At 40.9% G+C, this 14,429-nt stretch overlaps 1 protein-coding gene across 2 annotated transcripts in view; it reads left to right on the top strand.

Annotated features, from left to right (window-relative positions):
* Positions 1-14,014, top strand: part of itga11a (integrin, alpha 11a) — a 57,689-nt gene extending 43,675 nt beyond the window's left edge. For both annotated transcript variants that reach the window (XM_034576557.1, XM_034576548.1), the window contains exons 17-30: positions 935-1,074; positions 1,505-1,615; positions 1,722-1,807; positions 1,922-2,132; positions 2,730-2,828; positions 6,546-6,622; positions 6,888-6,971; positions 7,571-7,661; positions 7,749-7,862; positions 10,383-10,466; positions 10,575-10,685; positions 10,801-10,896; positions 11,582-11,695; positions 12,732-14,014. In XM_034576557.1, coding sequence (XP_034432448.1) covers positions 935-1,074; positions 1,505-1,615; positions 1,722-1,807; positions 1,922-2,132; positions 2,730-2,828; positions 6,546-6,622; positions 6,888-6,971; positions 7,571-7,661; positions 7,749-7,862; positions 10,383-10,466; positions 10,575-10,685; positions 10,801-10,896; positions 11,582-11,695; positions 12,732-12,809 — 1,496 coding nt within the window. In that variant the 3' untranslated portion in view covers positions 12,810-14,014. The remainder of the gene's footprint in view (positions 1-934; positions 1,075-1,504; positions 1,616-1,721; positions 1,808-1,921; positions 2,133-2,729; positions 2,829-6,545; positions 6,623-6,887; positions 6,972-7,570; positions 7,662-7,748; positions 7,863-10,382; positions 10,467-10,574; positions 10,686-10,800; positions 10,897-11,581; positions 11,696-12,731) is intronic.
* Positions 14,015-14,429: the final 415 nt, after the last annotated feature.

The following is a 14,429-nucleotide window of genomic DNA, read 5'->3' as shown; positions in this document are numbered from 1 at the left end:
CCAAGTCTGGAGGTAGAGACAGCCCACAGACAACTCAGTTCAGCAGATGGGTGGCCCACCTGTAAATAAACGTTAGGTTTCTGTGCCCACAATTTGTTTTAAGAGATATCATGTCAGGGTCCAGTTTCACGGTGTTTTGGGGGGAAGGTGCAGGAGGAGCTTGTTCCGAGTTAACCTCTTGACCCTTCCAACATCTTCATCAAATCTATCAGATGTGTCAAAACAGAGCAGAGGGAAGAACAGGGGGAGTTATCTTTTCTTCAATGGTCTGCCTACAGTGGAACAGGTTTATTTAATTGTCCTTTCCTTGTCTGGCTGGTAATTCGTGGCAGATGTGCTGGTGTTTGTGAGTTCCCAGTGGTCTGTTGCATGAAATGAACTTTTTTAGTTTCTGTCTCATTCACGTAAATCTTTTTTTATGCAAATGTCTATTTAAAACATCTGAGGGGGGTGTCTTCAAACAAAGAAACTCAACAAACCTCTTTTCAGATTTCCATTGTAGGGATTTGAGGTGATTTTCTGTTGAGCGGTGCTGCTGTTTAGCCCCATCACTCTTAATATGGAGTCCAAGTTTAAACATGAATACACAAAATTGTTTAGTAATTCTTGGTTTCTCTCATCAAAAAGGAATACACTTTTATATCTGTCCCACCACAACAAATACACAGAAATACAGCACAACAAATACACAGATTTAGCCTCAGTGGATTTTTCCCTGTTATGAAACCAGGATTCACAAGAAACATTGTGTAAAAAGCATCACATTTATTTACAGCCTGACACCAGAGGGATTAGATTGATTTTTCTATGGCCTCTCCCATTGTGCCATTTGTCAATTATTCTCCTCTAACCGATAACAACAGAAGCCCATCTATCTGAGAAACATTTTAATACTCTCAAGTGTACTTTATTACCTTCTCCTATGACCCACCAGGAATCAAATATAACGTCTCCATCGCTGAGAGACGTTTCAACCCTCGGGCCGTACTGGACAACCCCAACGTGCTCCAGCCTCAGAACCTGACGCTGCTTCCTGGAGAGGAGACCTGCCAACACATCTATTTCCACGTCATGGTAAGTTCTGTGAGGAGGGTTGCAACCATGACTCCAGCAGTGAAAGAATTTGATTTGTTTGTTTAACTTTGGGTTTTATTCCATTATTGAATATGTGAGATGGAAGAAAGATTTACATTTATTGCATCTATGATTCTGTGGAAAGTTTCACTTGAAGGTTTAAATGTTGTTTCAGATGTTTTTCTACTTTGTTTTACTTGAAGTCTGTCAGAATCAGTGGGTATTCATCATTTTGGGTTTAAGAATTTATCATTTTTAACATTTAAACAAAACTTTCAGAGGTCTACATCTACATTAAAAGTGAGATTATAATCATAATCTTTTGAGGGTTTCTTCATCTTGATTGAACCAAACACTAAAATACATTGTTGGGTGCCATAGATAAAGTGCCATGATAGAGTAAATCATCTTCTTTAAACCTTTCTATTAGGAGACCACAGACTATGCAAGACCCATAATTTTCACTGTACAAGTTGGTCTGCGAGATCCAGAGCAAGGACCAGTTCTCGACGACAGCTGGCCTACTGTTGTGAGGACTGAGGTGAGACCATCTGACGGTTAATCCTCATACAGTTCTCACAAATACAAATGGAAAGGGGAAGTATTGATAGTTACTTTGACTTACCAAAGCTTGTCTCTGTGGCTAGCTGCCCTTCTGGAATGGGTGTGACGAGGATGACCGCTGCATACCGGACCTGGCACTGCAGAGCATGAGTGACCTGATGACTCGAACGTAGGTGACACTCAGAGAAAGACGCAGATTTACTGTATTTACACATCTACTCTATGCAAAACAATAGATTAGTACTTATGATTTACTCTGTCCTTCTCGCTCCCTGCCTCCCAGTCAGTTCTGTGCGCAGCCTGTTCAGTCTCGTGGGGCTTTCTGCCGCCACTTCAGTGAACGAGAGATGGAGGGATCTCTGCGGGTGCTGGAGGGAAACAGGAGGAGGATGGTGGTGGACCTCCGGCTGGAGAACAAAGGAGAGAACGCCTACAATGCTCGCCTCAATATCTCCTACTCACACAATCTTCGCTTCTCCAGTCTGATAGTGAAGGTACCTTCTCATCAACATAAACCAAGTGTCTCAATTTGTGTTTTCTGAAGAGTCTAATGGTGTTTTCATCCTTGAAAGTCCGGACCAAGATTCAGGACTTTGTTACGTTGTTTGATTTTGATCCGGTTTTGGTTTCAGATTACAACTTTGGTCTTAAGAATTTTGTATAACATATGTACGTCCTGTCATCACCACCTATATGGAATTTGTTAACCTATAGTGATAAAGTGATTCTGCGACATAGTTGCGCTTCTTTTTATTCTTCTATTGTTTAGTGCTGTCTTCCTGCAGTTGGTAAGAAAGACAGAACTATCCCCAAAAAAGTGTGTTCACGCTTCAAACCAACCAAACCATGGTTCAGTTCTATCAGACAAAGACCACCTCTTCTGGTCTGACAAAATTATGGTCTGTTGGTCCAGACCGTGGTGCGTGGCCCCTTTCACATGGGTTAGTTTGGCCCAGACTAAACTAAACAATGTATAAGGCTCTTTGATTTAACAACAGTTCCAACCAGCAGATAATATTATATGCATGCTATATAAAAGTGACCAGTACTGTAATAAAAAAAAAACTAAACTGTTCTTATTTGTGATGCAGGACAACTCTGACATCAAGATTGAGTGTTTGATCGAGGACAAACTGAGGAATGAGAAGATCTGCAACGTCAGTGCTCCGTTCATGAGGGCCAAATCTCAGGTGAGACATTTTATTAGAAGAAATTGACTCAAACACTCAAACTGACATTTTGACTGTGGAGGTGTGACGTGGAAAATGAACTAAAATCAAATAGATTGGCAGGTTGTCAGGTTTTACACTGAGTCTCGAGCATTTTCCTACATTATAACTAACATTTTTATTTAACCTGACTTAGTGGAAAGCAGATGTAAAATCTTTCCAACCATGAAAAATCCATTCGTACTGGAGTTTTCAGACTGATTGCCACATGAGATAAAAATCAGTTGAGGAGCTTTCACTCGTGACTAAAATAGAAATCTCAGACACGTAAGTCTGCTCTGACACAGGCTGCAAAATGCTTTGATGTGGACTGTATCTCAGGCCACACAGACCAAGTACACATGCTAAAGGCTTGAGTTGTCAATGATAGACCACACTGGTTATTGTAAGAACCACAAACCAACCAGGGATACCAGTTTAGTTCTGGTTTGTGAGAGCCCTTCTTTCTCTAGTCTGACATCATAGTCATCAAAGTTCCAACACAAACACACGTCCTCCTGTATTTAACTTTCAAACTATAATAAGCAACAGTGAGAACATCATCTTCTACTTGTGTAAAAATCGTTCAGTGACTTAACAGCAACACATTAAAGAAACAGACACATCCTTGATTTATAAAGGTTTTATCTGTGATTTAACACTATTTACAGTTTCATGTGTTCATGTGTGATGTTCCTCTCACAGCACTTTATGATGTTGAAACTTGATGCTCTGTGTATCTTACCAGACCCGCTACATGCTCTTAAACCTGAACACGTTAAATGGGAAGTTCCTATGATTCATGCTGTAGTTCATGAGAGATTTTATTTGCTAATACTATTTATACATTTTGGGCAAAGCTTTATTTTATGGCTCCGGTACTTTGTCAGCTACTTTCCTGCAAACTTTCCTCATAATTTCACGTTAGTTAGATGTTTTTCTTTCTCAGTTAGTCAGACTTCAGATTAAGTTTCTTTTTCAGTTTCTCTTATATTATTACCAAATTGTGATTTTTACATATAGATGAAAGGGATTATTTGATAAATTAATTAAAGGAAAGGGTGACGTCATCATCAGGCACCAATGATAAAGGATTTTAAGTGATCCACTTAAAGGTTGAAGGTTTGTAGAGAGCCCTGAGTATCAGCATCTTATTTTCTTAAGCTTGACACATTTCAGTGCCACCGTGATCCAGCATCCAAAGAAATCTCACCAGCAAAGTAAAAGCAGTTTTTTAAGTTTATTATTGTTGAGTGATATTCTTCCAAACTAAATGTGTTCACTGTGTTTTTAACTGTGTGTGATAAAGCTCATGGTCCACAAGTGCCATTGCTCAGGGTTTGGTGATGTGATATTTGACCATAAAGTGTTTATGATCACTTTTCTAAGTTACCTAGGTCATGACTCTGATGACGACTGTGGATTCATATTTTATGTGAGAATAAACCTCCACAGTCACTCTAACCAAATATCTACAGTCCGCAGTTTGAGGGATTTCTGGGACAAAAGTGTTTACAAGTCCTTTTGCCATCACACACCTAGTTGTCTGAAAGTTACTTCGCAAAGGTTAAAGTAATTATCCCTTATCTGGATATTAAAATCAGTGGAGCAGTACCTTCTTCCTCTATTCACTGTAATAATTAAAATGTCTTGTTTGGTTATAATTACTTTATTTAAAATGCAGATAGAGCTTGTAAGGTATAAACAAGAGGAAGAAACTTCTTTCTTTGTTATTAAAATGTACCACTTTTCCCCTTGTGCACCAGGTGAGAGGACTTTTCTCTCATCTGTTCCTGATTCTCACGTTCACATGCTGTTCCCAAGCTTTTCCACAGGCTTGTAATGTCAAAGATATTTATGGATCTCTGCACTTTCCAGTTTACGTGTGTACGCAACTGCCTCAAGTTTTATTTCCATGAGGGTGATGTTTGAATTCACCGTGATGGGGACGACACTGATCGTACATCACACTGCAGTTAAAAGCTATTAAACAGCGAGCGGATCACACATCATCAGTCTTTTCCATTGATGTCTTGTCTTTCGGACTTCAGACTCTCTTACTATACCGACACAAAATCTGCTGACAAATATCGAAGGAATGAAGTAATGAAAGAGATTGAAGGAGTTCAGGACCACGTCATTATCACAAACAATAGTCGTCTCCTTGGCAATGGAAATATCACCACATTTCTCTGTAGCACTCTCCAGCTACTGAACCGAGAGGACTCTGGTCACCGCTCAGACTCCCTGAGTGATTCATACCCACTCATTCGGCCTGAACAGCGTCCAGAGCCACAAGGCTGATCTGCTCTGGTTCGAGAACCTTTTAAAAATGTTGCACAGAGTTAAACAAGGCTGATTGTGGTGCCACTGCCAATCCAGCAAAAAACCACTGTTGAGCTGAGGGAAAGTTGGGACCCGAGGACAAGCCTTTTTTTTAAATAGCCAGTTTGCACTCATGTTTGACTTTTCCGGTTGAATTTGATTTACTGTAAACTTTACTACAGCTGCAGCAAAGTGAGGTTTTTCTTGCTGGTGTTTTTGGTGGATACTAGTTTTTTTCAATCAATCATTCAGTGACTGTGGCCCAGTGATGTGGGCAGGCCATGTCAACCCAGAGGAGGGACAGGAGCTTCAGGCTCTGACTGAATTTCCATGTTAAACTATGCAGTCGCATAAAAACATCCTCTGGCCACAGACAGTAATTTCTTCCAAACACATACCACTTGCATACATGTGTGTGTGTGTCTGCGTATTTTTATGCGTATGTGTGTGTTTTCATCTGGTTTTCTTCCATTTAACTATTTTGAAAATAGGTCGGACAAAAACTTTTCTTCTCTAGAACTTGGTGTTAAGGAAGACTTTCTCCACAAATAGGAAAAGATGATGTGCAGTGTGCTCTATGTCTGTGGTCTGTCAAGGAGAACTCAGTGTAAATGGAGGAGGGAAGCAACATTAAACATTGTTATGCCTCTCGCTATGGTCAGACAGAATCTGTCAGGATTTCATTACAGCACAGAAGACTGTAAACAATGCTCGGCTTTCTGCTGCCAATCAACCCTCCTCTCCTCCTCTCCTCCTTTCCTCTCCTCTCCTCTCCTCTCCTCTCCTCTCCTCCCCTCTCCTCCTCTCAGACTTAAAGGTCTCCCTCTGTTTTTGTTTAGAATTCCTCCATTGTTTTCCATTTGGTCTCTTCTGTCCTTGACGGTCTCTCTTCTTTTTCTCCTTTCTCCTTCTCTGCTTGAATTTTACCCTCAAACAAGTAAACTTGTGTTTACTGTGTGTGTGTGTGTGTGTGTGTGTGTGTGTGTGTGTGTGTGTGTGTGTGTGTGTGTGTGTGTGTGTGTGTGTGTTTTCATGTCGATTTGTGTTTATGGTATTGTCCCCAACCATGGGGGAAATTCCCTGGCTCTCTTTAAGCAGCACCAACTGTGCAGCCGGCTGCCTGAGGTCAAAGCCTGAGACTTACAGCAGGTTACTGCCGGCTGTACTTCTTAATCCACAATGCAGGACTTTTACTGCTGCAGAGGGTATACACTGTACTGAAGAAGCTTTGACTTGTGCTTTTAGTGTTTTGTTATAGGAAATGTAATGATGATAAACAGGTAAAACCCCTAAAGGAACATATCATATTGTTTTTAAGGCCATGTAATAAATGAGTGATTTATTCCTCTGAACTTTATTGTCTCCGCTGTGTAGGTCTCGTTCCGCCTGGAGTTTGAGTTCAGTCGTACCGTCTTTCTGGAGCACGTCAGGGTCATCCTGGAGGCCAGCAGGTGTGAACATCAATTTTAACTCTTCCCTGTATTTAGAAATGTGGACACTTTTATATGGTCCCCTCTTTACATGGAGAGAAACTGTCCTTAACTGACACAAAAGAAATAACAAACACTCATTACTCCCACCGCCAAGTGCTGCACTCGAGATAAGCTAAAATGCTGAAACCCCAAATGAGCTGCAGCGAAAAATATTTCATCTGGTGTCCCACTGTAACATCACTTCTCACATTGTTTAAATGTTTTTGTCTCCTTCTCTCAACAGCGACGGCGAGGAAATGAGCACAGCTGATAACTTCAATGACATCTATTACTCTCTGAAATACGAGGGAGACCTTCTCTTCACTAGGTTGGTCAATTATCTCTCAGACTCTTTCCAAACAAAGCACGGTGAAGTGATTGAGGAGTGAACCTCGAAGTAACTCAAGTGATTAGATGATTTCTGGGAAGTGTGGGAAAATTAAATGCACATACTTAAGCTGGAATGTGCGAAGGAGTATTTGGGCCATACTGAAGAAAAAAGAGATTTAATGAAAAAGAAAGTCACAACATTACCAAAATAAAGTTTTAGTTTAACGATAAAAGTCATATTATCTTGAGGAGATAACCAGTACGGAGAACTTCCTCCTTTAGATAAAGTCAGTGTGGTTCTGTCTTTATTCAGAATAGATCAATCTTTCCTGATACTTATGATAATGTGCTGATGTGTGTTTAACAAGATCCTCCACATTCCTCATTATAATGCAGGCGACGGGCTGATCTTCTGATGTTCACCCTCTAAAATGACATCTAGCCTAAAATTATGACTTTATTCTCATATTATCGTAGGAATGGGTTATTTTTTATCATGTATTTAGCGTCACATTATTTATAGCAATATGCCTCCAAATAAATTAAAGATTTATTATTTACACATTGCTTGTCCACGTTGATTCTTCGCTTCCAAAGGGATTCAAATCCGACCCGGTGTGATATCAAATCAGAGCTGTCGCTGGAGGAGCCTGGAGTCACTGGCCCTCCTGTCAACTTCACTTTCCAGGTAAGAGCCAACAACATCGTCATCCAGATTTAAATTTACGCAACAGGATCAGAAATAATTCACAGTTTCTGCTCTGTTGTCTCTCAGATCCAGAACCTCGGCTACTTTCCGGTGAAAGATCTACAGCTGAACATTGAGATCCCAGAAATGACGAAAAATGGGAACCAACTCCTGCAGATATCTGACTTCCACATTGATCAGGTGAGTTTGGCGCCTCAGTGAGAATCTGTCACTTATGAAAGATTAATAGCACATTCTTCTATTTGAAATCCCTGCTCAGTTTATTACACTCTCAGGGGCTTTGCGGCTTTAGCTTGTCATGGTCTGGAAACTTTGGCCTTATATTAAATTCATTTCCAACTGCCCAAGGTAAAGAATGAAATTTCAAGCTTATTGACCGTTTGCTAAACCTCAGCACCCACAGTTACTGTTATTGTGCTTGTCAATATTTCTGTCCCTATGCAGCAGATGATGCAGTTTGCAATAATGTTTGGAATAAATAATCCTGGATCTTCCTCGGGTCAAACTTTACCCCTCGGCTAAATTTGATAGAAATCAGTTGGCTAGTTTTTGACCAACAGACAAACAAAATCCTCCTCGGTTGTTAATTGGTCATTTTTTTAAACATTGGGTCCCTGATTTCAGACAAAAGTAGACAGAAGCAGGTCAGACCCATCTGACATTGCATGAAAGGTTCGGATCGCATACGACAGGATGCCAGTCAGTCACAGGTCAGACACACAGAGACGGTCAAACCAGTCATGCTCAAATAATACCGTGCAAAAGAGAAAAGCTGCCTCAAACAAGAGGTTGATGATCCTTGTAGGACACAGATATAAAGAATCTGCACAGTTCTGCAGTGTAGCCATAGTTTTATAGTGTGAATTAAAGGTAAGGTCATAGTGTTGTTTCATTTTTGACATTGTTCCACCTCTGAGCTTGTGTTTAACCTGTCATTATAGTTGTGTGTTAGCTGGAGTTACTGGAGTGTAAACTCTAATCCAACAGAGTCTGTTTGGATTAGCTTTCACTCAGTGGGAGAAAAGTACATAAAAGATACTGTGACTGGGCCTTTTTAATGTTACATGTAACAACACAGTGTAGTTCTAGCAGTAGCAGTAGTAGAAGCAGTAGTAGTAGTAGTAGTAGTAGTAGTAGTAGTAGTAGTAGTATGAAATGCTGGACGTTCTGTGACGACTGTTGGTAGTAAGGTTAGTTAAACATGCTGATGTTGTGATGGAGGAGACAACACACGCTTTAATCTTTTTCTTACACTTTTCCAGAGGGTTAAAGCACTTCCCTTCAAACAGGCTTTTACTGCAGCGTCATTCACTTCACCTCAACAAGTGGAAGAATCCAGAGCTTGACACCTCTGCAGTGCCTAGATAAGGTTGCTACGCTGTGATTGGACAATGGCCGCTCAGACTCGGGGTTTAGTCAGTTTATTTTTTAGCATCTACAATCATCACGCAGTTGTCTCTTGTGGTCACAGTTGTTCAGTAAAAGTCGTATATGGTTGTTATAAATAGTGATGTGTTAGTGTCGAGTTTCTCCCTTTGGCGCTGCTGTTTCAAAATAAAAGTTTCTATTACGTCAATGGGGGGGTTAAGGCCGTGTTGCCAGCTTAGCGCTGCGATCGCTATATTTAATTTACTGACTTTGCAACAAAGACCTAGCGACAAATCTAGTTGCACCTCGTGTATTTGTGGCCCATTGTAGATTTGATCTCTTCAGTCCCTGTTTATCCGGGATTGGCGCGCGGGTTGTGTTGTTGGGAGGAGAAACACGTTGACCCAGCTTTGAAGTTTCTATTTCACACTCGTCTGGTGTTTGACAACAGGAATAGAAAAATATAAAACGAGAGAAGCTTTACTGGGAATTCAACTGTGTTTTAAAAATACTGTTTGATTTGAGCACAGATGATGCAATCATGTCATTGATATGCTAATTAGCATGTCGATTATCATCAGTCGTTGACATTTAGTAACTTTTCAAGCAAGTTTTAGCCACTTTCCATTGAACATAGTTGTTGACAGCCGTTCCACAACAGTTTACAACTAATTCCTCAGTTTCTCACATTGATCTCACATGGTTCAACCAAACTTACATAGTTTTTAAATCTTTTGACAAAGTCGCTTTCTTTTCCCCCGGCCTCTGGTCTTTATGCTAAGATACACTTCAGCTCTTGTAGCTAACTTACTGGAAAGATACTTGTTCATCTCATATATCACATGACGTTAAATGTTTCCTTTAATACACAACTTTTTTTATAATATTATTTCAGCTGTGTCCCAATTGAGGGGTTGCCTTCGACATGGTCTGCATAAACTGCTGAACTGAACTGAAATGAAGTGGCCTGGTCTACGGATAATTTCCTCTTTACGTCACCAGCTAGTCCTGCTCTTACCGCTGCATTGTTGGGTTCTCTGAGCTGCTGCACTTACTGCAGCTCAGCCACCCAGACAGCTAGCTTGTTAGCCTCATCACTGGCTCTCAATAAATCCTGTGATAGGTCGGCTCGAGAAGGATCCACAAGTCAGATCCTTTTTTTTTTGCTCGGCCACATTTGAAGGAGCAGTCAAAATGAGACAGCCTAGTTGCGCCTGTGTGACATAATTGCTCTCCCAAGGATGCAGCCACTGAATTTAGACACAGCTTCTGCCTGCAGACATGACACTGTAGCAGACTAACAGGTATATTTACGTTCCTGTCACCCCCCAGAGAGATGGTACTCACTGTTTACCACCTCAGCATGTGGCAGAGAGCAGAGCGTCACCTGAGGACCTCACACGCTTCTCCCGCTTGGTAAAAAACAAAACAGCCAAATTCATTTCCAAAATAAGAGTTCATTTCCTCCATTGTCTGTGTTTGCTTTTTGTTTCCTTGAGGCTAATGTCTGGTTTCTACTCACAGAACCGATCCAACACCCTGACTCTGCCGATCCAGTGCTCCATCAATGTGGCTTCCCACCGAGAAATTGCAGTCAGAATCACAGGAGCGCTACGAATAGATACCTTACACGCAGTGAGTGTAATCCAAACATGGAATGATCACGATTTCTCCAGTTTAACAACAACACACACACGAGCTGCGTCATGTGTTTGTGAAGATTGACCGCTTGTTTGGATTTGTTCCTCAGCTGAAGTTTAAAATCCTGGAGCTGGTAACCAGTGCATCGGTGGAGCTGCCCTCCTCCAGCCCCATGTTTCTACATGAAGAGAGGCCTGTCAGACATGTGAGTCAACAATTGCTGATGTTGTAAACTGCCTCTGCCCCGAGTCTGACCGGACTCAAAGACCAAGTTCACAAACCCATCCCTAATGTCATCAGACGCATCCTCTCTTTGATTCTAATCCCGTCCATGTGTGAATAACGTGTCTCCAGCTCCAGGCGATGAGTCGTTGCAATGTATTGAAACAACTGAAAGAATTTAACATGTTTATTATATGTAATGGAACATTTTATCTCAAACTAAACAATGACATATTTTGCCGTTTGGCCCACTTTTCTAAAACAACATGAGTGAGCTCTGCCTCAGTCAAGTAGAGTCAGAGAGTGGAGGTCGGTGTTGGAGCTCACGTGCTGTGTGGTGCTCAGGGACCGAAAGGACCAGCGGCACAACATGTACAAGTCTGGACGTGTAGGCTGAGCTTTGCTGCCATCTATTGGCCAGGACAACCACTTATACAGTTTCTCTTTACTGTTTGCATGAGGAAACTGATTTATTTTAGCTGAGTGCCTTATGCATTATTTGTGTGAAAAGGGAAATGGATTTTGTGGTAAATCTGATTATGATTTGTGCTTCAATGAGTCGTCCATTAAAATGTGCACGTTAAGACAGAAATACGTGGCATTGGGTTCTGTTTAAAATTAAAAAAACGAAATGAAATTGAATGGTTTGATCTCATTTTGTGTGACAGATAATATTGGAGATCAGGAAGGAGGGCGATTACAGGATCCCCACCTGGATCATCGTTGGCAGCACGTTGGGAGGACTCCTGTTGTTAGCCCTGCTCAGTCTCGCTCTGTGGAAGGTAAGACATCACATCAGCAATCATTCATTATCAGTAAATGTATTGTATAAAGATCTACAATATGTATTTGCTGGTCTTTTCAATCCCTATTTATCATTTCAAACATAATAAAAAAGGTCATATTGTAATTAAAAACAATTGTAAACATTCTTCTTTGTACTTTACTTAGTTTTTTATGTGATAAATAGTCTCAGGTTGAAGCTGAACTAAAGTCACAGCAGTTCTTCAGTGTAGAGTCAGACTGCCCCCCTCTGGTAGAGAATGAGGTAACGTCTGTCTGCAAACAGCCCAAGTCTGAATAAGTGATACTACATCATAGATTTTTTAATGAAACATTTAAAAAATATAACAAAACTACTAAAAAAGATTTCCCCTAATGTGTGAAACCGTACAGCTACAGAAACACACACCCTTACTCCAGGTCACTGAAGATCATAAAGAGACCTATTTTTCTTTGGAGCTAGGATTTGCGAAAACAATTGCCCAGGTAACGAGAAGCTCTATAAAAGATCAACATTTTAAAAACATAAATCAAATCATATATCAATTCAATCAATCAATAAATCAAAACAATAGAATTGGTGGCTCTCAGGTGCAGATCAGCCTCTGAGCACATAACTGCTCCTGATGTTTGTGTGTTTATGAGTGTAAGTCATTTAAAAGATAAATGTACCAATTATTTAAATTAATCAATTAAATATCCAACAAATGTCAGAAAAAAACTTTTTTGAAAATGTCATCTTCAGATGTCAAATCAACAGGTTAATTAATGTAGTTATCTAACATTTGGAAGCAGAATACAGGCTTTTACTTCAAACGTCTGCATGTTAGCATTGTCACTGTGAGCATGTTAGCACGATGTCAGCCACACAGAGCTGTTTGTCTGCAGAGGAGTTTCTGTTTAGATTTGAAACTTTCCTTATTTAATTATCACCTGTGTTCAGCAGCCGTGGTTCACACACCGACACTGTGCCTGACACTGAAGCTCTAACTTTACTTCTTGGCTGACTGTTGCGTGTTTGAAACCTCCTCTTAGCTCGGCTTCTTCCGGAGGCAGAAGAGAAGAGACGACGACGAGCCGCCAGTGAACGGGAAGGTGGCAGAAGAGCGGTAACGCAGGCTGAGGGCCCCCAGCAGACACCTTTTCCACAGGGGACCCAACACTCAGGGACCAACCCACCTCCCCCTGCTCCCCAACACCACCACAGTGGCACTGCATCGACAGCTCCGCATTAAGATGATCGCTGACGCAAAGGCTTCTCTTTTTTTTTTCAGTGCACTGGATCTGTCCCACGCCACGACCCCTGACCCCCCAGGAGTCAGCACTGTCACACTCACTTAGCGTTCCTGCACTGTCACGACGTCAGGGCCTCCTTCCTTCATGTATTTACCGCCCTCGTGTCGTCCCTCCGCAGATATCGGAGCTCTCGTTTTCCAGGCTCGTGCTCAAACTTCGAAAAAAGAAGAGAAGAGCGAACTTTGATTGATTTGTTCCAAGAATTTCCGGCCGCGTGTTTGTCCCCCTGAGGCGAGCGTCGGCCAATCACTCTCTTGTCTCTTCTGTGTATTTATTTAACTCTTATGGTAAATTTTGAAAAACATTAAAAACCTCAAGGGTGACTCGCCACCCGAAAGCTACGGCAAATGTAAAGTTACTATTCTGTATATTGAATTCGATGTTTAAAAGATTTTTATCTGCAACATGTTCAGTCGACCTGCGTTATAATTTATAAAGAAACAAACCTGAACACACGTCTCCACAACACGAGGAAGATTCACGATGTTTGACTTCGAGAGACTTTCTTGATCTTTCGCTGCAGAGACGAATCTTCCAAATATGTAACTTTCACCTCTTTACTTATTAATATTTTCGTCTTGGAAAAACAAGCAGGATGGTCTTTAAACATTTGATGCACTTTTACCTTGTACAAAAATTAACTTGAACTTTGTAAATAGTCAAGTAGCTTTTTTATACCCTTTCAGTATTCTAGTAGTTTTCCCGTATTTTCATGGCATTCACAAGGCAAATTTTAAAAAAGTAAAAGTATGTCACTGAACCTGCCACAGTGTGAGACGGCTGCATGCCTTTGAACGTGCACTGCATCAGAGCGAAGGGCGTGCATTGAATACTGCTGGCAAAACATTCACAAAACTTTCAAGACGAAAACTGTAACTGAAGGATTATGAAGATGAGTCGTATGGATGCACATGATTTACAGTAAGTCAGCTCCGTCCCAGTGTTACCGATGAATGTCAGTTTGTTCTGTTTTTGATGAGGTGTAAAGATGTAATACACTGACGAATAAAACATGTAAACATATGTCTGCAAATGTCTTTTTAATGAATAACTGCAGAGATGCAACTGTTAAAAAAAGGGAGGCATGAAAAACAAAAGGAGTTAAGTTCAGTTCTTGTGTTGAAAACACAGGATTGTTACCCAGACTTCAGAAAGTTTCTCCAATGCTGCAGAAATATGACCTGTCACTTTCGTATCTTTCGGAAAAAAGGCCTCATTTATCAGCTGTATTGACTTGAAGGAAACAAAGAGGAGGGAGATATATTTTGTAATTGATTTGTCCTCCCAGTGTTTTATCCTGCGCTGGTGTTATCCAGTTCTCCACACGACAAAAGATTCAGTCAACCCCCCCGACAGCTGGCATCAATAACCCCCCATTACAATCCCTTTTCCAACCGGAAAACTTCCCCGTCAAACCAAAAACTTTATTGATTTCAT

The sequence above is a fragment of the Hippoglossus hippoglossus genome, chromosome 3, assembly GCF_009819705.1.
Source record: "Hippoglossus hippoglossus isolate fHipHip1 chromosome 3, fHipHip1.pri, whole genome shotgun sequence".
NCBI classification, from domain to species: domain Eukaryota; kingdom Metazoa; phylum Chordata; class Actinopteri; order Pleuronectiformes; family Pleuronectidae; genus Hippoglossus; species Hippoglossus hippoglossus.
The sequence above is the reverse complement of the archived record's forward strand: the minus strand, read 5'-3'. Positions and strand labels throughout refer to the sequence as shown.